Source organism: Electrona antarctica, assembly GCF_951216825.1.
Source record: "Electrona antarctica genome assembly, chromosome: 23".
Lineage (NCBI taxonomy): Eukaryota > Metazoa > Chordata > Actinopteri > Myctophiformes > Myctophidae > Electrona > Electrona antarctica.
The window spans coordinates 23,801,090-23,825,695 of NC_136804.1; the positions used below are offsets into that span (position 1 = coordinate 23,801,090).

General features: G+C 44.2%; 1 protein-coding gene across 15 annotated transcripts in view; it reads left to right on the forward strand.

Moving 5' to 3' along the window:
- The window catches only part of ppfia2 (PTPRF interacting protein alpha 2), a 285,017-nt gene that overhangs the window by 255,308 nt on the left and 5,103 nt on the right, over nucleotides 1-24,606 (forward strand). For 9 of the 15 annotated variants that reach the window (XM_079494692.1, XM_079494700.1, XM_079494697.1 and 6 more), the window contains 10 exons: nucleotides 2,542-2,623; nucleotides 4,882-5,082; nucleotides 10,282-10,347; nucleotides 12,786-12,818; nucleotides 15,006-15,181; nucleotides 16,629-16,726; nucleotides 19,352-19,527; nucleotides 21,679-21,747; nucleotides 22,436-22,595; nucleotides 24,340-24,396. In XM_079494692.1, the coding sequence (XP_079350818.1) occupies nucleotides 2,542-2,623; nucleotides 4,882-5,082; nucleotides 10,282-10,347; nucleotides 12,786-12,818; nucleotides 15,006-15,181; nucleotides 16,629-16,726; nucleotides 19,352-19,527; nucleotides 21,679-21,747; nucleotides 22,436-22,595; nucleotides 24,340-24,396 (1,118 nt within the window). Of the gene's footprint in view, nucleotides 1-2,541; nucleotides 2,624-4,881; nucleotides 5,083-10,281; nucleotides 10,348-12,785; nucleotides 12,819-15,005; nucleotides 15,182-15,718; nucleotides 15,793-16,628; nucleotides 16,735-19,351; nucleotides 19,528-21,678; nucleotides 21,748-22,435; nucleotides 22,596-24,339; nucleotides 24,397-24,606 lie in introns of those variants that run through there. The other 6 variants (XM_079494701.1, XM_079494704.1, XM_079494702.1 and 3 more) reach the window with 3 other exon arrangements.

Consider the following 24,606-nt stretch of genomic DNA (forward strand, 5'->3'; position numbering starts at 1 on the left):
TAGTTTTAGTCATCATAGCTTAGTTTTCATTTAGTTTCCGGTTTAGTTTTCGTCAGTGAAAAAAGGTAGTCGACGAACATTTTTCGTCTTAGTTTTAGTCGGCAAAAACAACACAGCGCAACACTTATGGAATACTTTCATTACCGTAAGCAAAGGAATACCTCGTTCTATTGTTACTTTTGGGTCAATTTATTAGTAAAGCAGCCGTGTAATAAGTGGGATAATGTATGACGTGGCTGTAGTACATTATCCCTTGCATAACCACTATGTTCACCACGTTCTGATCTGAACTCTTTCACCATTTGGTATTTGTTTGAAATTCTATAATTGGGAATAACTAGTGATGCACCGATGTATCGGCCACATAATCGGTATCGGCCGATATTGCTGTTATCGGTCAATATCCGTATCGGCAAATAAAACTGACATTAACCAATGGCAGTAGCCGATGTTTATCTGTTGTTGATAAGCATACATTTTGCATTGGCTATGTTGGTGTGTTGGTTATCTGTAGTCTACCAAGCTGTAGATTCTATGTTGGTGTGTTGGTTATCTGTAGTCTACCAAGCTGTAGATTCTATGTTGGTGTGTTGGTTATCTGTAGCCTACCAAGCTGTAGATTCTATGTTGGTGTGTTGGTTATCTGTAGTCTACCAAGCTGTAGATTCTATGTTGGTGTGTTGCTGTTGGTTATCTGTAGTCTACCAAGCTGTAGATTCTATGTTGGTGTGTTGGTTATCTGTAGTCTACCAAGCTGTAGATTCAGAACATTTATTTCTTGTATTTGTTTTATTTCTCTGGCACAAAAGGGGGAAATAAAAACAACGAAAACTAAATAAACATATTGGTATCCGTATCGGCTACATTGTTATTTTAAATATCGGTATCGGCCAAGAATTTCCATATCGGTGCATCCCTAGGAATAACCCCTTGAGATGAATCATCTCGTTTTCAAGGGGGTCCACATTTGGTCTGTGTATCTAGACTGGGAAGTACTTTTCCACAAGGACTCAAGGAGGAGAGGCATGCCATGTGTGTCTTAACTTCACCGGGTCTCTTGTGTGTCCTTCAATGAAAGATTCGAGCCTGGTGTTAAATTTGAACTAAATATTGTGTTTTCATGCATTTTATAAAAGAAAGCGCATCATTGTACTGACATGTCATGTCACTGACATATCAGCTGTGCCACAGAGGCACTATGTTTCTGTGACAAAACAAAAATACGTAACGTTGTGTTTTCATGTATTTTGTGAAAAGTTCAACATGTCTTCGTGGTTTCATGCAATTTATGAAGAGGGAAATATTACCTGACCTTGAACCGAGAACCTTTGAAACGGCACACGGCTGACCACGTGCCGTATCTTCTGTGCCAGACAGGGCCACGTTTGCACGCATTGTATGAAAAGGAGATCCCTTACGATTTGAAAGGTTTCTTATAACGGCAATACCACTTGACTATAGCACGAGAAAGCCCACATCTCTCATCTTTCGATCACCACCGCTATGAATTGTAGCGTAGTTATACTCATGCGGTGCTGTGTGTCTGTGTGTCAGGTGATATGCTAAGCGGATTAAAGAGTGCAAGTGTGCCCATTTGCCTTCGCAGCCTAGAGAGAGACGGGCGATAAGATGAAGCCTTTGCAAATGTCTCGGTGTACAGTAAGGCTGGACTGGGATAGATACGTTCTGTATGAGCAGCTCTCATACAGTCTTCCTACGGAGACAGACACTCAAACCAACATGAACAACCATGTTGCTGCAACACATTTAGTTAGGGAAAGTTAGCCAAATTTGTGACAAATCGGCAAAATACATGCTTACCAATAGCTTTAAGGCTAAGCATAAGGGAGTCTACTATCACCTCTCAATTTGTTCCAAACCAACTCCTTTGGATAACTTTGTGACAGCTGCTGAAAGTTGGGGTACCATTAACAACCTGTAGTATATGCAGGCAAAATGTACACATTTATATTCTGCATTAAGTAGCATGTGGCGAGTCAACCTAGGGTTTTTTCTGAACCCCTAGTTCCACCACCTCTGGATTCTGAATCCATTGCAAGCATTTGTTTTGCATGAAAAACACTACTTGGGCTAAAAACGGTCATAGGCACTTTTCCAAATGTGATGATTCAATTTGTGATGACGGCTATGGCCGTTTTTAGCCGAAGGAGTGTTTTTCTTGCAAAACGAATGCTTTCAGCAGCTGTCACAAAGTTTCCCAAGGGAGTTGGGTTGGAAAAAATTGAGATGTGATATATAGACACCTTCATGAACACATTTGTGAAGGAGGCTATTGGTAAGCACTTAGTTTGCAGATTTGTCACAAACTTTCCCTAACTAAATGTTGAAAATGAGCGTTTGAAAAGTGTGTGTGTGTGTGTGTGTGTGTGTGTGCGTGCGTGCGTGCGTGCGTGCGTGTGTGCGTGCAATATTATATCGGAGTGGGTGAATGTGTTTGTACTGTTACTTATATGTATCTTTGTGAACACACAGGTATGTGTTTTGATGCCGTTGCCTCTGTCCCCATCCATCCATCCTCAGGCACGAGCTGTTGGAGGAAGCCAGAAGGAAGGGCTTACCTTTCGCCCAGTGGGACGGCCCCACGGTCGTAGCGTGGCTGGAGGTAGGCGATCGCTTTGTTATTTTCACTCCCGTCAAATCTCAAATCCTGTCCTCGAGTGGATGTATAATGGATGTATCGGTATCGGGTGCAGTATGATCAAACAGAAAGACTTTAAACGGCAATCAATGTGACGGAAACTCTGAAAATAGGGCCCTGGGTGATACTTTTAGCATTATGGCTAATTCTCATCTTTAGTCCCCAGGCAGTAAACAAGGGCACACATAAGCGAGAGCTCAATAAAGAATAGACCTCCATGTGGGACCGTTTGTTGCAATATGCAGTATGCCACAGGCGCCCATTTGACATGATTTTTATTATCACTGGGACCCAAAAGAATCCTCAGTGTTAATTTAACATTGAACAGATTTGGTTCCATTGGTTCACTGTCCGTAAGGGTCCATTTGGTTCCCAACTATCAATCATTTAGCTGGGGATCCCCTTAACCTCCTCTAGGACTCCATGTTGAGAACCACTTCCTTCCTTTGACCTTGGTCATCATGATACCTTTGCCATCATTTGCATTTTAATTACTCGTAGATTTCCATGTAGAATGCAAAATAGCAGTGGTGGAAAGTACTTTTAATTAAGTACTGTATTTAAGTACAATTTTGAGGTATTTGCACTTTACTTGAGTATTTCCAATACATGTACTTCTAAACTCCACTACATTTCGGATCCAAACATTGTACTTTTACTCCACTACATTTATTTGAAAACTTTAGTCACTAGTTACTTTGTAGATTTGTATTATCATTACAAAACATACATTAACCACTTAAGCCCTGTATACATTTTGGCCATTTAAAAATAGGCGATCTACAGTACAAGCTCACAGCTTATTGATGGATCTGCTATTTTCAAATGATCTTTAAACAAACTTGAAATCGGACGTTCTGCACAACGAGTACTTTTTGAAGCCAATACTTTTGTACTTTTACTCAAGCAAATTTTGAATTCCGGACTATATTGCAATATTGATCCATTAATGAGGTCGTCTGTCACATTAGCAGGTATTATTAATGCATCATTATTCTGCCTCTGGCCCCATGCTGCCCTCCGTGTGCTAATCTCAATATTTAATTTGTATTTCCTATATTTTCACCTGTGTAAATGGGTGACTGTCCTTATGGATAATGGATGTTGTCTGAGATCCCAGATGGCAGAGGGCTCCTATTTGACTTGCAGCATCCTGCAGCAGCTTTGCACTTTTATTATCGCATTTTATTATAATAATGCCTTGATGTTATGCATTACAATTTTATGCATTTAGCGGACGCTCTTAATCCAGAGCGATTTGCAGTAAGCAAGAACAACACATGGTAATACATCAAACACATAAAAAAGTCATCAAGAATCATAAAAAGCTGAGAACCTATAGCATCTGTCTAACAGTACGAAATATGTACAGTAAAGCTATGAGTATACACTATAGAGTGCTATGTCTACATAAAATACATAAAATCTAAATTACAATAAGTTTAGCATGCATCACCTTAGTTAAATTATGACTAATTATAATAGCCAGTGGCATTAATGAATACTGATATGAACTATCAACATTTTATGTTTTCCTTTCAATTATTACATTTTCAATATTTGTGCTGGTAGAAATAAAAGTCCTATAATACGAACATCACTGCCCCCTGGTGTTCAGCAGATTGCCTGCAGACATCCTGACACATCCACACACATTTAGAGTTACAAACTCTACTCAGTGGTTGTGACCCTAAAGAGAGATTTAGACGTTTGACCGGGACCCAAACTAGTGAAAATAGCAGATCGAAGTGCACAGGCACGGGGATAGAGTATGTTTTGCACTCCGTCCATCCGTCCGTGTGTCCGTGTGTGTCTGTCCGTCCGTTACCAGCTAATCTCCAGCACCGTTGGCCTGATCGGGAGTTCAAAACATTTTCAAAAAACATTCCCGAAAAAGGCAACCTTTTTCATGAATCATAAACAAATTCTGATGCTTTCCCCCCCCCCCCCCCCCAGTAATTTCACAAAGACAACTCTAAGAAATTCCATAGAAAACAAATATATTTAAGTAGTGGAAATTAGCCGATCTACAAGCTCACAACGAGCTGAACGCGGCGGCGTGAAGCGATACGTTGTGAGCTTGTAGATCAGCTATTTTCACTAGTTTGGGTCCTGGTGGCGAATGTCTATAATTTCTTTTTTTGGTGACGACAGGCAAAAATGGTTTGGGGAAACCACTGCTCTAACATCGTACTAATCAACGAGCGCCTAATGTCTTCCAGCTGTGGCTGGGGATGCCCGCCTGGTACGTGGCGGCGTGCCGCGCCAACGTGAAGAGCGGCGCCATCATGTCGGCGCTGTCCGACACAGAGATCCAGCGGGAGATCGGCATCAGCAACCCGCTGCACCGGCTCAAGCTGCGCCTCGCCATCCAGGAGATGGTCTCCCTCACCAGCCCCTCGGCCCCGCCCACCACCAGAACCGTGAGTCGCCACATGATGATGTCACCAGGGACGTGCAGAGAGTGTTAAAGGGGCAGGGGCTGAAATCCCGTAAGAGGGCACTTTTGGACAAAAATAACAGATCTATAAAGCTCACAACGAGCTTGAGAGCTTGTAGATCAGCTATTTTCGGGGCGCAACCCAGCACTCTTTAGCTAGTGGAGATGCGGTGTACGACATGGATTTCTAAACAAATGTGTTCAACGCAAAATGCTGTGTTCAAGTTCAGGAGACTGAATGCTGCCTTCCGGGTATGGCATGGGAAGGAGGGGCATGTGCATTTCTTTAACCATAGTAAATGCTGCTATGGTTAATTGCTTGTTTTACAGACGAGTTAAAAGGGCAGGGGCTGGAGCCCCCTTTGATGTGTATGTGTGCATGGCCCTGGATCTCACCACCGTAAAAAAAAAAAAGGCTCACTTAAAGGGCAGTTCCGGACAAACCATTTTCTTACCATAATATGATGACCATAATCCATTGATCACTGGAAAAGTAGTGACAAAAAAAAGAAATCCGTGCTGAGCATTCCTCAGCGTTTTACGGCCGGTCAAGCGCTTACATCGCACGGAAATTATAATTATTTTGTTTACATATGTTGTAGATGTTGTGTGTGATGTAAGTATTGTCACTCTGTCGCTTCCTGCATATGCTGCATGACGTTTGACCGGTTTGAGCCCACCTACCTTAAAGCCACACCCATATATATATATTGTTTTTTTAATTGGCCACTAACAGTGGTTCATACATACATTATCATCAGATACTGCGGAACTCCCCTTTAAGCCCTATTTAAAACAAATAGCAGAGATAGATGATCTAAATTAAGCTCACGTGTCGAGAATGCTTTATTTTTGATATTTCGTTTATCACATGTGTCACATCATGTACTGTAGTTGGATGGGCCTCCATTGAGATGCACTCCAGAGCCCATGCTTAATTTGCACACCAAGAGTGGAGAAAATATGCACAAAAGAACTGCATTTGAGGTTAAATTTGAGCACTAGGGGCTGTGACCTCAAATGACACTCCAGTCCTGATAAAACAACACAGAGCATGAACAAACTAAACGCAATTATCTGTATTTATTTATACTGTTGCTGTCTGTCGGGCAGAAACCTCTTATCTACATGTTTTAACTTTTTGTGTTTGTTTGTTTTTCCGTAAATTAACGGCCTACGTGACCGTACCAACAGTGTCACACAAATGCATCAAAAGTAGCAGATCTGCAAGCTCGAAATACGGCACGAAACGACTCTTTTCGAGCTTGTAGAACTGCAGCCAAGCACAACATGACTTGTCTTTTGGATCTCTTCTTCACTACTATCACTAGTCCCTCCCTAGTCTCGGGTTACCAGACTGTTGACTCTCGCAATTTCCAAATGCTTCATCATACAGTCTGGAGTCTCTGGACCAACGGAAGAGCTATCATGAGTAAGCGATAAAGCGGAAGTGGAGCCTCCTCCTCCCCACTTCCGTTTCGTCTTTACAATCGCGCAAATTTATTCTAATATAAATAGAAATCATCTAAGCATATAATAGCTTGTTGCTTAGCAGAAAAGAAAATACAAAAATAAAATGTAAAGATATTTTTAAATATATTTTCGTGAACGGAAATGGCAGCTTCCGTTACTCGGCTCATGGGGGCTATAGTTCCAGACTCTATATAGCATTTGGAGATTGTGGAATAGTTGTCTGGCTACGCGAGACTAGTCCCTTTGTTGACAAAATTGTCAATATTATTTAGTCATAGTTTTAGACATCGCAGCTTAGTTTTTATTTCGTTTTTATTCCAGTGAAAAAAAGGCAGTCGTTGAAAACATTTCGGCATAGTTTTTAGTCGACGGAATCAGCACTTGTACTACATATCCTGATGTGATCCTTTTTGCAAGTTTTGTGTCTACACGTGTTAAGTTCTGATCTCTGTAAGCGGTGAGTTGGATAACATTACAGTAGGAGTGGTTGGTAGTGTGTTTTTCGTGCTGCTGGTCTGTTCAACACTGCAGTGGTGAGAAATGGTTTTTACCCCAGCAGCTATTTTACACTAGAGCTGCTTTCATAGCTCGACACACACACACACACACACACACACACACACACACACACACACACACACACACACACACACACACACACACACACACACACACACACACACACACACACACACACACCTTGTTAGGACTCTGAGGAAGACGCAAAATGTCAGTCAACCCTGAAAATTAATAAAACATGCAGACCCAGTCGAGTGCTCTTTTGAAGTATTTTTCTTTCTATGAACACACATTATACAAAAAAAAACATGTTGCATTATAAACTCCGATATGAACTCAACCATTAATATCCAATGCTGTGTTTCCACACATTGAGAAAAGGCTAGTTTACCTGCACTGGTCCCAGTTCAGGTCTAGTCCATGGTCCTCCTCCCCAACCCTCTGTCTCGTTGTAAACACCATGCCCTCCCTCTGTTCTCAAGCACTCTGCTCCATCACACCTCGCAGAACTCAACTATCATATTGTAGCGATTATTATTATTTTATGTATGGAATTTCTTCGATGTGTTTGATTTTAAAATGTATTTTTTTTTAATGATTTCTTTTTTGGGGGGGGAGTGGAAAATCTGTTGAAATACTAATTTTGTTGTAGGAAAAGTGACCCATAAATGGGTCCCGACCCAGTGTTTGGGAACCAGTGCCATAGAGTGTGTGGCACGGACAGACTGGTGACAGAGCTAGCATCCCACTGCTAGCAGCGCTGTGCCTTGAACAGAGATTAAACGCTCCACACTACACTGGTTACAACCCTGCCGCCCGTGGACCGCTCTTATCTAGGTCATGGCAGCCCGGCCGTCCGCTGTGGCCGCAGAACAATCCACTGCTGCTAAAATTAGACGTTAGGAAATGTCACGACAGAGAAAGCCATACAGCGGGATATATAGACCATATTGAATACTGTCGGATGGAGAGGGGTTAGACACGTGGAATTTATGTGCCTGTTTGTATAACGAATTACTAATGTGAATGTCTTTACTTTTCTGCATGGCAAATGTACCGTTTTTTTTTCTTTTTTTTTCTTTTTCCTTTGTGTTTAGGGTGACCAGATGTCCCCCTTTGCGTGGGACAGTACCTCACTTTTCAGACTTCCCACAAATTGAGATCCCACATTGTGACTGACACACATCAGTGTTAAAATGCCCTAATAGTTAGTTAGTTGCTGCGAGAGTGAGGTCTAGCCAACACCAACTCGGGATTCCTGGATCGCTGCCCTCCACAATTTCCTATCCAACATCAGTTTCTTGAGCTCTGCAGTGTTGACAGCCAAGCTGTCGCGCTGCAGCACGTCAGCATATGTGGTACGCTTCTTTGCCTCCTGGCTTTGCCCTGGGTTGGCTCCCATAGGGTCAATTTACTTGCCTCAAGTTCTGGGTGCCTGACGCAGTGCCCTGCCAGCCTCATCCTTCCCTAATAGTTAGTCAGGGATGGAGTCGGGGCATTCCACACTTGGGTGGCAGTGCTGTAGAAGGAGAATTTGCACATGTTTGTTTTGAAAGTGGGTGGTACGTACCAGATCGTTGTTCTCGCTTCCTCTTGTATTGTGGCTGAGGGAGTCGCTTACTTTTTTGAGGTAGTTTGCCAGGTATGCGGGTACAGAGGGCAAAGCTGCATTTACAATTTTAAATGTCAGTCCCAATTTCAATTGCTTAACTCATGTTTTCTACCCGGAGCCACCATAGACTATCAAAATGGGTTGCAAAAGAAAAAAGAAGGGTCATGGGCCCCAGACCGAGGAGTAGTCGAATTAGTTTGTTTTGGGAGGTTTGTAGCTTGGTCTTTAGTGACATAGAGATGTGTAACATTTAGTGATGTTAGGACAGCAGAGTCACTGCCCATATTTCGCCGCAGGTTGAAAACCCACCTCTTCAGGAAACACTACCCTTCCTCTCTGCCTGACCTACTTGTTGTCAACTAGTTGTACGAACGCTTGTTTTCTATTGTTGTATTGTTTATTGGATCTTGTTTAGTCGATACACTTAATTGTTTTAGCTCATGCTCATTTGATTTAGCTATTTTGTCTCATCTGTTTAAGGAAATAGGTAGCTGATATATTGCACTTTTACCTTAGCGCTAGGTATACTCTTGGTTGCTTGTTTTTGCAGAAAATGCACTAAAGACTTCTGGTGATTAGTAGTTTTTGTTCCCTACCTATGTTGAATACACTTATTGTAAGTCGCTTTGGATAAAAGCGTCTGCTAAATGACTGTAATGTAATGTAATGTAATAGAGATGTTTGAGAACCAAGAGGTGCAAGCATAGTCAAAGTAGGGCTGAATTAGGGCTCCAGCTAGAGTCTTGAGAGCACTTTTGTTGACAAACGAGCAAATTCTGCCCAGAAATCTTGTTCTTTGGTTTACTTTTTTGATTACCCATGTTGCCATGCTTTCACCTGTCAGTTTGTTGTCAAGAATACAGCCAAGATATGTAATCTCTTATTTTGCTGGAGATTACTACAGTATGTCGTCAACTCTGACCTTGAAATCATTTACATTTACTTTAATGAGAGCATGTTTGCTCCCAAAAAGAATGGATTCTGTTTTTCCAAGATGTAGTGAGAGTTTATCGGTAAGCCACGTTCTGTTGTAAAGCTCACTCATTGTCTCTTTTCCTGCAAGACGTGTTTTTAAGCATGTTAAAAAATAACGAGAAATATCCCCTATATATTTTAAAACAAAATATGAGACGCCAGAGGGGTTTAATAGCAAAATGATAGGCAATTATTAGGCCTATGGTCAAATGTGACATCAAGGCATTTAATAGCAACTTAACTAATAAGTTGCTAACCCCGTCCCACTTGTCCCACACAAGCGATACTCCTGTCCCTTAAATCAAATCAACAGGTCTGGTCACCCTACTCGTGCCACACGTACCCGTTATGCTAAGTTTTGGTGTTCTTGTGCTGTGTGGTGTGTTGTTGTTGTTGTTGTTGTGTTTGTGTTCTCCCTGTGTGCCCTTTGACCCCCAGCGGGGAGGGGGCGGGGCCAAGCTCATCATCTGACTGTGATGCTATAACACTATTGGCTTACAGTGGTGCTGCTCTTCTTCTTTAACACTGCTTGCCCCTCCCACTGGACCGCTGCTACCAATCCCGTCGCCGCTGCTCTCTCTCTTGGGCCCGCCCACCTCGTAGCCGTCAGGCAACGTATGGTTGACCCATGAGGAGATGGAGACCATGGTGGCCCCCTCCTCCAAAACGGTCAGTCCTCTTGTCCCCCTCTACTCTCTCTCTCTCTCTTTTTTCTGTGTGTGTGCGCGTGTGTGTGTGTGTGTGTGTGCTCGTGTGTGTGCGTGTGCGTGTGCGCGCGCTAACATTATGAATCCGCTGGGAAACCACAACCGGAATAAGAACTACCCAAAATAAGTCCCCATGAGAGTGCAAGTGTTAAGCAGATTTTTTAAATACAAAATAAATAAATGTAATAAATGTGAGTGTACTTAGTGTACGTCTGTACTATAGCTTTGTTATCCCACGGGGAAATTCTATTTTATTGGGTAGGCCCTAAAATTATGATCGTGGGGAATTATTTTGGGTAGTTCTTATTCCAGTTGTGGTTTCCTGCCTGATGACTACAACCCAGTGACTACAACAGGACATGAGTTACCATCCGCTCCCGACCGGATCACACAGCGATTTAGTAACACAGACCAGGCTTTCCTCCGAGGTGGAAAGCCTGGTAACGTGCGGTTAGTTTGAGGGAGTGTGTACAGTGCAGAGTTATGGTCAACAGTGTGGCGCATGCATCCATTAATTAACCCACTGCTTCTCAATATTTTGTAATTTCCCAGTTTGATATGCAGATTAGGCCACAAACCCCCATTTGATATGATGTTAAATTCCGAGTTGGGGTGAAGTCCCTCGAGCTCCCTTGACCCCCACATTGAGAACCAGTGCATTAATACCATGGTCTCCGAATGTCTTTGTCAACACTAACAAAATTACTTGACCAATACAGTAGGGCAGTGGATCAGGGGTAGAGTGGCCGGTAGAGCGGCCGGTTGGGAACCGCTAGATTTCCAGTTCGATCCCTCGCGGGCTCCCCAGAGTTGGGGTTGAAGTGTCCTTGAGCAAGACTCTGAACCCCCGAATTGCTCCCGATGTGCAGGTTGGTGCCTTGCATGGTTTCCTCTGCCATCGGTGTATGTGAATGGGTAATGTATGTAAAGCACTTTGGATGAAAGCGCTGTATAAATGCACCATTTAGTTAGTTTCATCTCTAGAGGTCAAAGCCAAGCAAACATTCTAAGCAATCGTCTGAGCTGCACATCCATGCAAATCCCAGTCCATTTATTCACATTTGCTGTGTATGATGGTGATGAAAATGCACAGTTTCTTCTTATGGTAAAGAAAGATGGTACCATATGGATAATGCCATTAGCCATGCAGTAGGTGAGCACTTGTAGCTAATGTTATGTATGTCATTCCTGATGACAGGAAAGACATTCATCATGTGAATGTTGGTAATAATAATTCACAATCCTGTAGCGTATACCTACAGAAACAACTATCACCCTTTAACTAAACCATAGTTCAGACCTCAAAATGAGCTCAAAAGGAAGGTGCAATATTTGTACATTCAAATTGACTGCATTTCATAATGTCACGACTGTAGCCAATAGCTCCAGAGCCATTATTTTGAAGCCGTCACCACTGTTTTATTAAACAGTAGAGTTTATGGATATAAAAGGTCAATCTTCAATTTGGCTCCACTCTGAGCATGTTTACGAGTGAGAGTGTCAAGGGCTCAGGGACAACAAAGCTAACAGCCAATTCTGTATAGCGTTGTCTGAGCGATGGTGAGCAGTGATTGGTTCTCGCTAAGCAGGAGCGCAGTGCTATAGCAGCCAGTCTACAAACCAAATGCAATCTGTCAGACCACGCCAAGGTTGAGGCGATAACGCGTCGCTATCCCCGGAGAGCAATTCACATTCCAAATGGAAGAAAGCTTGCCTTCCCTCAAATTGCATCCAACTCCCACAAGCTGCTCCAGAATGCCTTCATCCATATTAAAAGGCTTTAGTTTGGTTCTTAGAATTTCTCAGGGGGTTGCAAGAAGAAACTTTCCTTATTCCTTTTTCCATAAGACCTGTGATCTGGCATAGAAGTGTAAGGGATTGAATGCAGTTACGTTGCAGCTTTGCAGTCTCGGATTGTGAATTTGTGAATATACTGTAAACGCGGTTATAGATCTGGGTCAGATCCATTGTTGCTGCACTGTGTCTGAAAATGTCTGTTATTTATCATACACTGTCAGGACAGTGACCATATTACTGAAAACAAAAGAAAGCCATACATCAGTTTTAAGATCTATATCAGGGTGAAAGTGAGTCTGGAAGTGAAGATTCATTACTATCGTAGTTGGTAAGCCAGAAGCATAATTGGTAATGTGATCTTAAATGCCAGACCAACGCCATTTTGTTGTCTCTAAGATTGTGACCACAATCAGTCTGGGAGTGGCGAGAGCTGTCAAATGCAATACATTACTCTCTACACGCATAGTGGACAATTTGGAACCTAACCGTAACCACAGGCATTGATATAAGACACTGTAATTACAGTAGGACAAATCATGGGAAAGCAAGGTTTTAGTTTCCCTGTTAATCATTACCTCTCATGTATATTCTCTCTCCCGACAGAGATCAGATTCTGAGGTGGGAAGCTGGGCACAGGTAAGTCCTGTACTGAATAGATCCAGTTCATAGCAGCCTTTCTTTTTTTTTCTTTTTCTTTTTACAAATTAAGGCAATGTAGAACAATGTAGATGTTTCTTAACACATTAACTGACATTGACACCCATCAAAAAGGGGAAAAACCTTCCAAAGAAGGGACTGCACACTCCAGGGAACAGAGACGGACAACTTACTGCATCAACGTATTTATTAGCACGACGCGTTTCGCCGTGAGCTTCGTCAGGTGCTATCATGTCATAGGTGCTATGACATTGACGCCCCTTGACGTCAGACCAAATCCGACACTTAAGGGGCCACTTCACCCCTTTTGCAACCAGATCTTATTGTCTCCACCAGGCCGAAGGCATGGGGAGAGAGTATGTTTTGCACTCCGTCCGTCCGTCCGTGTGTGTGTCCGTCCGTTACCAGCTAATCTCTGGCACTGTTAAGCCGGTCGATGCCAAACTTTGCACACACACTCCCTGGATGCCAACGATGAACAACGGCCTGTTATAGCCCCACAATGAGGCCGATTTTGGCAAAACTGTTTCTTTACATTACTCGTAAACATTTTATCCATACATCACGCAATTCGGTAGACACTATCTCTATAGTCATGTGATCAACACGGATATCTGCACCCTTTCCTATATTCCATCCTGATTGGCTAAGATTGGCTTCCAAAGCTCACATGATTGCTCCGTTTCGAACAAAATGCCACAAATCACAAACACTGTGCAATTTCCGTGAAATTATACATGTACATTTCCACTAGTCCGAGGACGACATGCCACTTAATTTTTCCCAACTCAGCCTCACGGTGGCACTATAACAGGCCAATTCCTGTTTTTACATATAACTGCATCGATCTGTGTACAACTTTGTATGTGCACTCCCTAGAAGCCATGGCAAAACATTTTCCCTGCATTTTACCCATCTCCCAGTTATAGCGCCACCGTGAGGCCGATTTCTGCAAAACACATTTGTTTATATTAGTTGGACAGATTTCATCCAAATCTTACGTAAATCGGTACACATGATCTCTGTAGTCATGTGATCAAGACTGTTGGATTTCTCAGATTCTACACTCATTGGCTAAGATTGCCTTCCAAACTCCAAAGTTTTCAGGACTGGCCCGTATTGTACAAAATGCTGCAAATCATGAACGCAGGGCCCGAGTGCAGTGAAACTTTGCACGCATATTCCCACTAGGCTGAGGAAGCAATGCCACTTGACTTTTTCCAAATCAGCCCCATGGTGGTGCTATAACAGGCCAAGTCACGTCTTTACATGCACCGATCTGCATAAAACTTTGCATGCACAAAACATTGTGTGCACTAATGCACACTCCCTAAAGCCCAAGGATAAACATCTGGCCTGCATTTTTCAATTCTGCCTTTTCGATATTTTATCCAAATATCAATCCTGGTTTTTAATGATGTTTAGGACACAAGAAACACTGCAAATGCTTTTTATATATGTGATGTATTCCCATACTTTTGTTCTTGCCTAATGTAAGTCGCTCTGGATTAAGAGCGTCTGCTAAATGCCTAAATTGTAAATTGTAAACACTTGACTGGGGTTTTTATGTGTGCAATATGTGTTTTAGATATTTTAGTCATGGCGCCATGTTAATGACCAAAGTTTGTCATGAAAATGTGGTCTCACTTCTTTCCTGGACTACAAGTCACACCTCCACGCAGCCTCCACCCTCTCCACAAGGAGAGGCAGTGCACCAAAGCGTGATGTGTTGTATTAAAGCTCCTATAAGCAATAATATGTCAAAATTTTAATGACCTTTTTTTTGGGTAAATGGGTAAAATGCTCCCAAAAAAGATTTAGTCTCTGGCACATCTATAGGGGCCGCAATCTGCATTCAAAGATTTTCCTAGAAGCTTTGTCGATGGTCGATTTGCCTGTCTACTTCCTGCTTGGTTAGTAATTTCAACCGAGTTTTTTTCGGCCAATGATAAAGCTTCTGGGAAGTAGGAACAACTTTGAATGCAGGTTGTGGCCCCTAGATGTGTCACAGAGACTACATTTTTGGGGGAGCGTTTTACTCATTGCTGGCTGTCTGAATATAAAACAAAAAATTAAAAAAGTTGACATATTATTGCTTATAGCTATACTTTAAGGTCTTTTTCATTAACATTTTGCTAACTTGTGCTCTGCCATGTATTGTGCCAGACTCTAGCTTATGGCGACATGAACCACGAGTGGATAGGGAATGAGTGGCTGCCCAGCCTTGGACTACCTCAGTATCGCAGTTACTTCATGGAGTGCCTGGTGGATGCGCGCATGCTGGACCACCTGACCAAGAAGGACCTGAGGGTGCACCTTAAAATGGTGGACAGCTTCCACAGGTAGTGATGCCTGCTTTACCCGTCATGCTAGAGCAGGGCTTTTCAACAGGTGGTCCGTGGAGGTATTGCAAGATGTGTTCCCTGACCATGCATTAGTAATGTAGGATTTGTTGATTTGTCAACGTTTTCCACAATCTTTCCACTAGTTGAGAAACCGTGAACTGAATGACCTGGTGACCTATGATGACCATCCATATAGTAATTTTTCGGACAAGTTGGCAGTTAAGAAATTCAACAGAAAAAGGGAGTTAGAATCTCAAAAGGGGGAAGTGCACCGGATTGTCTGGTTGAGTCATTATTATTAGGAAATTAGTAGTCAATGGACCATTGGTTGAGAAACAATGGGATGTATATACATGGGATGCATAGCAAGTGATACGAAAGCACTAATCTTAGCCCAATTCCCCACCCAGCACAACAGTGAACGCCAGGTAGTTGATTCTAAGTCAGGGTGGTGGTCCCTCGTTCACAATCAGTTGAAAACCCCTGTGCTACAGCAGTGGTTTTAAAATGTTTTATTATTATTATTTTGCTCAGGTGACCTCCTGTAAATAACTTCTTCATCCACACCACCCCTGAATTGTTACTTACCTTACGTTTGTCAGATTACGGTAAGTAAATGTGTAAATATTTCCCCTTAAGATACCACAGGGAAAACGTGTCAATTTTCCATCAGAAACCTGAACACCAGCATCCCTATTCTGGGGGTGGGGACGACAACACTCACCAGGGAATATTATCAGAATAATGTCACATCTGGGAATACATTTCTTACCAAGAATCTTCTTCACCAATGTGTTTGTAAAGGTGTCTAACTGTCTATGTCTACTAACATATCCCACATTGGTTTCTATTCAACCACCCAAGGTTCAAGGTTGTACATCTTATAAGAGTAAAGCTTATTTTTGTTTGTTTATTTGTGTGGCCAAACTAGGGGGTCTATGGCCAAACTAGGGGTCAAACTAGTGGGTTCTCATGATTCTGAGCTCATTCCAAGCATTCGTTTTGCACAAAAAACACTCCTTGGGCTAAATTCGGCCATAGCCACTTGCCCAAAATGTGCCCAAATGTGCTGACCTCATCACATTTGTGATGACAGCTATGGCCGTTTTTAGCCCAAGGAGTGTTTTTCGTGCAAAACGAATGCTTGGAATGGATTCAGAATCATGAAAACCCCCTAGTTTGACAGTAGCCTACAGTAGCAACTCAGGTCCATTCTGGACTGTAATAATGATCTGTACAGTTGCCGTTCATATATGGTGGGGCGGCAGTAACTGTGTGTGTGTGTGTGTGTGTGTGTGTGTGTGTGTGTGTGTGTGTGTGTGTGTGTGTGTGTGTGTGTGTGTGTGTGTGTGTGTGTGTGTGTGTGTGTGTGTGTGTGTGTGTGTGTGTGTGTGTGTGTGTGTGTGTGTGTGTGTGTGTGTGTGTGTGTGTGTGTGATCATCAGGACAAGTTTACAGTATGGAATCATGTGTCTGAAGAAGCTCAACTATGACAGGAAGGAGTTGGAGAGACGCAGAGAGCACAGTCTACATGATTTGAGGGGTATGTACGTGAGTATTTACCATGCCATGACCAACAGTTTACAGTAAAGGTCCCTGCACAGTACTGCTGCATTTTTTGGATTTTTAGCAACGTTTTTCCGCCGGTTTTCTAAAAAACACGTCCATCCTGCAAGGACCTTAACCCCCACTCCCTCCATTTGGCTGTCATTTAGGGCAGGGGGTTTCAACCAGTGGTCCTTGAGTGGGTTCAATGTGGTCTCCAGCTAAATGATGGACAGTTGGTAACCAAATGGACCCTTATTGTTCGATCTATAACTATAGTCTTGAGAGCATAAAATGAAACCAAATGGCCCCATAAGGGTCCATTTGGTGTAATTTTACACTCTCAGGAGTTAAATTATTGTTAAACATCTGCATTACTTAATTTACAAGAATTCTACACAATTACAGAATATAGAATAATTGTTATTTTGATCAACGTTTGTCTGTTATCTCTCCTATGGTACCAACAACAATACAGCATGGAATTGGACAAAATCTTATCCAACGATAACAAAATATATTCTTTAGTTTGGAGTCTGAGAGGCTAAATGTCATCATATGGTCGGCCGTGGCTCAAATGCTGAATAAATAATGGGCCTTGATATGAAAAAGGTTGAAAGCCACTGATTTAGGCCAGTGGTTCTCAAACTTTTTCATGACAAGGACCCCCAAATTAATTGGCAGTAAAAACAAAAACAAAAAAACAATAGCCATATATGGGGTTACATTGATTAACTCACTCACTACCGACATCGCCTTTTGATGCCTTTTTGCGTATGTACCTCGTTGCTGATGATGCCTTATCACGCCTTTTTCAATATCAATTGATTACGGTGCTCAGCTGCGTCCAGTTTCCCCATGTAACACTCCCATTTTGATCCTGTGAAAAGATCCGGTACAAACGGGAAATAAAAATTCCGCTGGCTTATGCTTGCTATTGACAATATGCACACCGCTGCCATCTTGCCAGCAAGGTGCTAACTAGGTGCAACTTCCCATTGACAGCCCATTCATCCAAACAGAAAAGTCATATCTGATTGTATTAAACGACATCAAACTCACCAACATTGCAGCTGTACGGAAAGCTTGAATTATCCTATTTCTATCTGCAATGTGTTTGTTTAATAAAAATCCACTGTAGACATGTTATGAGCTACTTCCTGTCAAGAACTTCCTTGCAGGTGAAGGAGTGCTTCCAAACTCTGACAGAAATAATCATCTGCAAGGAATTTCTTGACAGGAAGTAGCTCATAACATGTCTACGGTGGATTTTTCTGAAACAAAAACTTTACAGATTGAAAGAGGATAATTCAAACTTAACATACAGCTGCGATGTTGGGGAGTTTAATGTTGTTGAATACAATCAGCAGGGGCGTTGCTTGCACGACGCAGACAACGCGACTGCGTGGGGGCCCAGAGGCAAGGGGGGCACACGGCCGCCCACCCGTGCCGTCTGTAAAATAAAATTATAAACACATACAGAGATGCAATGACAGTTGAGTTGAACAAAGTTTGGCGGGGCCTGGTGGTGGCTGCTGCACACACAGCCACACACCACCCATACCATATGCGCATAGCACACATGTGCTATGAAGTCAGAGATTGTGCAGTGGGCTTTCCCAGTCTCGAGTCCTGACAGCCAGGTACGTGCACAAATCACAACTACAACTGTACAGTGTCAGTGCCCCGCTGTTTATAAACCAACACGCAGTTTGGGCTTCTTTTTACAGGCTGCAGCTGTTGCTCTGATTACAATCGCGATAGCTACCGTCAGAACTGCTGTACAGTGCCCCGCTGCACTGTTTATAAGCCAAAAACAGTCCGTTTGGGCTAAGTTCACCGGCGATCGCGAGGGGGGGTGGGGGGTGCTGTCGGGGGCACTTGCTGATCAGCCTGCGTCGGGGCCCAGTGACATCTAGTTACGCTACTGACAATCAGATAGGACTTTTCTGTTTGGATGAATGGGCTGTCAATGGGAAGTTGTACCTAGTTAGGACCTTGCTGGCAAGATGACAGCGGTGTGTCCGTGTGCATATCGTCAATGGGACACAGCAACTTAGAAGGTAAATATCACTTTTTAGTGCAAAAACAAGCTTGATTTGTACCAAAAGTATGTTTTGGGTGGATTAAATGACAATCGCGGGACATCCTGCATCCTTCCTGACTCAGAGGTTTCCGGCCAACACGCTTTCAAGTTAAGAGTACCTACCGCTCATTGACAATTCATTATGGCAATGAGAACCCTCCACCAGATGGCGCCATGGCACTGGGTGAGTTAAACTGAGGCGATCCGCTAAAGTGCCATGCCCACCACAGCAGAGGTTGTGGGTTCGAAACTGACATCCATCATGTCAGTATCATGTCAGTATCATTGTCAGTATCATGGTCAGTCTCATTGTCAGAATCATGGTCAGAATCATGTCAGTATCATGGTCAGTATCATGGTCAGTATCATGGCCAGTATCATGTCAGTATCATGTCAGTATCATGGTCAGTATCACGGTCATTATCATGGTCACTATCATGGTCAGAATGTTGAGTATCATCACTACCATGTTAGCTCAGTATCATTGACAGTATCGTGCTTTTCTTGGACATCTCTCCTCTCTGTCCTGCTGTGCAGATGTGCTGGTATGGAGTAATGAGCGGGTGATCCGCTGGATCCAGAGCATAGGTCTGAGGGACTATGCCAACATCCTGTTTGAGAGCGGCGTTCACGGAGCCCTGGTCGCCCTCGACGACAACTTTGATTACAGCAGCCTGTCATTGCTCCTCCAGATCCCAAACCAAAACACTCAGGTATTCACAGAAACACACAGATTTCAGGGCATAGCCCAATCTTCCATTCCTTCATGGGGTGAACAAATTGCATTATAGGGAACATGCATTGTTAAAATTTTTTCGTCATAGCGCAACATATGGATTAGTATTGTAGTGCAGGTGATTGCACCAACCACCGATGCAGTGAAAAATCGGGACCGCCAAATATTCTAAACTTTCCACGATACTGCCAATAATTCTATTCTTTGAGACATCCAAGTTTTTACCGGGTCAAACAAAGAATCACATTACGTTGATCACCTTCCCCTATTCGCTCATACTAAGGGCCAATTCATACTCCTATTTTACCGCTGTTTCGGCGCTGTAGTGCCGAAATGATTTCGGCTCGTCAGAAATTTTCAGTAGCACCGAAGAGCCGACTTGAGGACGGTACCCGCCCCCCCCCGAACCTCAAATGACGACACGTTGTAGGCTCTACAGCGCCGAACCGACTTTTATTCGGCTCTAAAATAGGAGTATGAATCGGCCCTAAGTCTAGGACATGACGTATGTGTAGGCAGAAGAATATGTAGAAACAGTCTCTCCCAGACATCAAGTCAACAAACAGAATGATTTGTCTACTTGTCACTCTGGTAGCCTCTAGCCTGTCCAGTGAAGTTTCAACTTTGTAATGTCCGTTATCTCTCATCTATCCAATAGAAAGCCACTGAGGGAAGCATTTCATGTTTCAGATGCTTGTATGTAATTACTCTGCTAAAGTATCTATGCATGTCAATTACTCTGTATGTTTACTAAAAATGTTTCCCCCAGACAAATATATTTGTTTTTAACAGTTGTAACTCTGAAGAGATTTTCTGAAAGAAAATTGTTGATCTACAAGCTCTTCCATTGTTGCGATTTCATAATATATTTTAATGCAAGTTTGTTTCTCTGGGAGACCCACATTTTAGCCTGATTATTATCAGACTCTGAAGCTTGTTCACTCAGTGGAGTGGGCGGGGTCTATGGGCTGGAGCCAGTGGGAGGGGTCTATGGGCTGGAGCCAGTGGGAGGGGTCTATGGTCTGGAGCCAGTGGGAGGGGTCTATGGGCTGGAGCCAGTGTGAGGGGTCTATGGGCTGGAGCCAGTGGGAGGGGTCTATGGGCTGGAGCCAGTGGGAGGGGTCTATGGGCTGGAGCCAGTGGGAGGGGTCTATGGGTTGAAACCAGTGGGAGGGGTCTATGGGCTGGAGCACGTGGGAGGGGTCTATGGGCTGGAGCCAGTGGGAGGGGTCTATGGGCTGGAGCCAGTGGGAGGGGTCTATGGGTTGAAACCAGTGGGAGGGGTCTATGGGCTGGAGCACGTGGGAGGGGTCTATGGGCTGGAGCCAGTGGGAGGGGTCTATGGGCTGGAGCCAGTGGGAGGGGTCTATGGGTTGAAACCAGTGGGAGGGGTCTATGGGCTGGAGCCAGTGGGAGGGGTCTCTGGTCTGGAACCAGTGGGAGGGGTCTATGGTCTGGAGCCAGTGTGAGGGGTCTATGGTCTGGAGCCAGTGTGAGGGGTCTATGGGCTGGAGCCAGTGGGAGGGGTCTATGGTCTGGAGCCAGTGGGAGGGGTCTATGGGCTGGAGCCAGTGGGAGGGGTCTATGGTCTGGAGCCAGTGTGAGGGGTCTATGGTCTGGAGCCAGTGGGAGGGGTCTATGGTCTGGAGCCAGTGGGAGGGGTCTATGGGCTGGAGCCAGTGTGAGGGGTCTATGGTCTGGAGCCAGTGGGAGGGGTCTATGGGCTGGAGCCAGTGTGAGGGGTCTATGGTCTGGAGCCAGTGGGAGGGGTCTATGGGCTGGAGCCAGTGGGAGGGGTCTATGGGCTGGAACCAGTGAGAGGGGTCTATGGGCTGGAACCAGTGGGTGGTAACCACATTTCTCTTTTGGGTTAATTTTGGGTCAATTCAGTTTACTAACCCCTGCTGTAGTATTACCGATAATAATACTAATAAAATCCAATTTATGTAGCGCTTTTTTCGATACTCAAAATCACTGTGTGTGTGTGTGTGTGTGTGTGTGTGTGTGTGTGTGTGTGTGTGTGTGTGTGTGTGTGTGTGTGTGTGTGTGTGTGTGTGTGTGTGTGTGTGTGTGTGTGTGTGTGTGTGTGTGTGTGTGTGTGTGTGTGTGTGTGTGTGTTTCCCCCCAGGCACGTCAGATTATGGAGCGAGAGTACAACAACCTGCTGGCGCTGGGCACAGAGAGACGACTGGATGAGGTGAGAGTTGTTACATTCACCTGACCAAGCTGTCAGTCATCCTACAGTGTCAACAACTTAATGTTTTCAACCTATGTATCCACTACAGCAGTATGCCTGTAGCGGTAAATTAGACGGCGTAAGCGGCAACTCTTCTTTTTTAATGTTATTTGTGACCGAAGGTAGGTCGCAGTTAACTATGGAATCGTACGTTTTTTGTCCGTCAGTGTATCACTCAAAATCCCCATACATGGGGAAAGCCCCCATATAATATATGGGGCCCAGGTCTAACCCTAACCCAGGCCGTGACATCATCAGGGATGATAGTAAATCAGGGATCATAGTAAATGCGAGCTGCTGTCGCAATTTAGCCCATATATGCACGGTGGTTTCGCATTGTCATGGCCGCTGGTGCTTCTGATCAACAACAAACCAAAGGACTATTTTTCGCCGGATTTTCTGCAGCGTAGAATATTGGATTAAATAGCGGGGAACGCGGGTTATGCAGTAGAACAGTTAATGGCTAGTGTTTACATGAAATTATTCTTCTATATTAACTGTATCAATGTCAAAGATTCCTCTCCCTTAAAAACAAAACACACCCATCTTCCATCTATCACTTGTGGGCCCATGTGTTGTTCTTGTTTACTGTAAATCGCTCTGGATTAAGAGCGTCTGCTAAATGCCTGAATTGTAAATTGTCCATCAGAGTTTTGACAACGACTTCCGGGGTCCGTCGTGGACGAGGAGACAGTTTCCTCCCCGGGACGTGCACGGCCTCAGTATGATGCCCGGCTCGGCCGACACGCTCCCCGCCGGCTTCCGGGTCACCACCGCCTCGGGTCACTCCAGAAGACTGCCCCCGGAAGGTGAGCTCCCAGCCTGAATGGGACCTTTAAGGGCCACTTCTCCCCTTTTGCAAACGGATCTTATTTTAATGATGTTTAGGACAAACAAAACACTTTCCTGTTTTCTTTTTATGTGTTTTTAGATATTTTAGTCATGACGCCATGTTCATGACCGAAATTTGTCATGACAATGTGGTCTCACTTCCTTCCTGGACTACAAGTCACACCTCCACGCAGCCCCTCCTCCATAAGGAGGGGCAGTGCACCAAAGCATTATGGTCATTGTAGGAATTCAGATATCCAGTCAAACACACAGACTTCATTATTTCTCTGGCCATAGGGTGCAAATTTCAAATTGTGCTACTGTTATTGACTAAAAATACTATTAACATTGAGTGACTGCAGTTTCTTCCAGCGGTGAAATGTCCCTTTTAGTTCCTGACACACCAGGGACGCTTTTTCGTTTTGTTTTTCTACATCAGTGGTTTTCAACCATTTGGTAACCAAATGGACCCTTATAGATCTTTATTCTTTAACTCTTGAGACTGTAAAATTATTACGGGACCAACGTTTCATTGTACCCTCTCGAGAGTTAAAGCATTGTTAAACAACGGCATTAATTAATTTACAAGAAGTCTACACAATTAGAGGATGTAGAAGAATATATTTTTTTTAATCATTTGCCTGTTGTCTATCCTATGGTACCAGCATCAATACAGCATGGAATTGTGGACAAAATCTTATCAAAGAACAACAAAATATTCTAAGTCTTGGGTCTGAGAGCAAAATCTCAATCAAATGGTGGTCCGTGGCTGAAATACCGAATAAATAATGGGCCTTTATAAGAAAAGTGTTGAAAACCACTGTTTAACTGAAGATGAAGAACTAGGGGGTGTGCGTAGTACAGTAGTAGCGCTACAACATTCACTAATATTGGTTATTATCGGAGTGGGGGTCTGGGGGTCCTCACCGTGTGTGTGTTATTATCGGAGTGGGGGTCTGGGGGTCCTCACCGTGTGTGTGTTATTATCGGAGTGGGGGTCTGGGGGTCCTCACCGTGTGTGTGTTATTATCGGAGTGGGGGTCTGGGGGTCCTCACCGTGTGTGTGTTATTATCGGAGTGGGGGTCTGGGGGTCCTCACCGTGTGTGTGTTATTATCGGAGTGGGGGTCTGGGGGTCCTCACCGTGTGTGTGTTATTATCGGAGTGGGGGTCTGGGGGTCCTCACCGTGTGTGTGTTATTATCGGAGTGGGGGTCTGGGGGTCCTCACCGTGTGTGTGTTATTATCGGAGTGGGGGTCTGGGGGTCCTCACCGTGTGTGTGTTATTATCGGAGTGGGGGTCTGGGGGTCCTCACCGTGTGTGTGTTATTATCGGAGTGGGGATCTGGGGGTCCTCACCGTGTGTGTGTTATTATCGGAGTGGGGGTCTGGGGGTCCTCACCGTGTGTGTGTTATTATCGGAGTGGGGGTCTGGGGGTCCTCACCGTGTGTGTGTTATTATCGGAGTGGGGGTCTGGGGGTCCTCACCGTGTGTGTGTTATTATCGGAGTGGGAGTCTGGGGGTCCTCACCGTGTGTGTTATTATCGGAGTGGGGGTCTGGGGGTCCTCACCGTGTGTGTGTTATTATCGGAGTGGGGGTCTGGGGGTCCTCACCGTGTGTGTGTTATTATCGGAGTGGGGGTCTGGGGGTCCTCACCGTGTGTGTGGAGCATTCTGACAATGTCTCTTGTTCTCTTTGACACTGGGACTGCCTTCTCCGCAGTAGTCTATGAGACGCTGGACGACAGTTCCGACGACATGTATTTGGATTGGTTTCAAGGTCAGCTATGCCCCCTACTGAAGACCACAGGCTCTCTGGCCCTGGTGGTGGCGTGTCTTAAGCCTGAGTTATATTAGTTGCGCGCGCGCGGTGTCGTGCACCGAAAATAGCCGATTCCACTATTTTTGCCGCGTCAAAAAGATTATACTGCACGGTAGGATGGTGTCGTGCACCGAACGCGGCCCGACCTACGAGCTCGTGAGTTGCGAG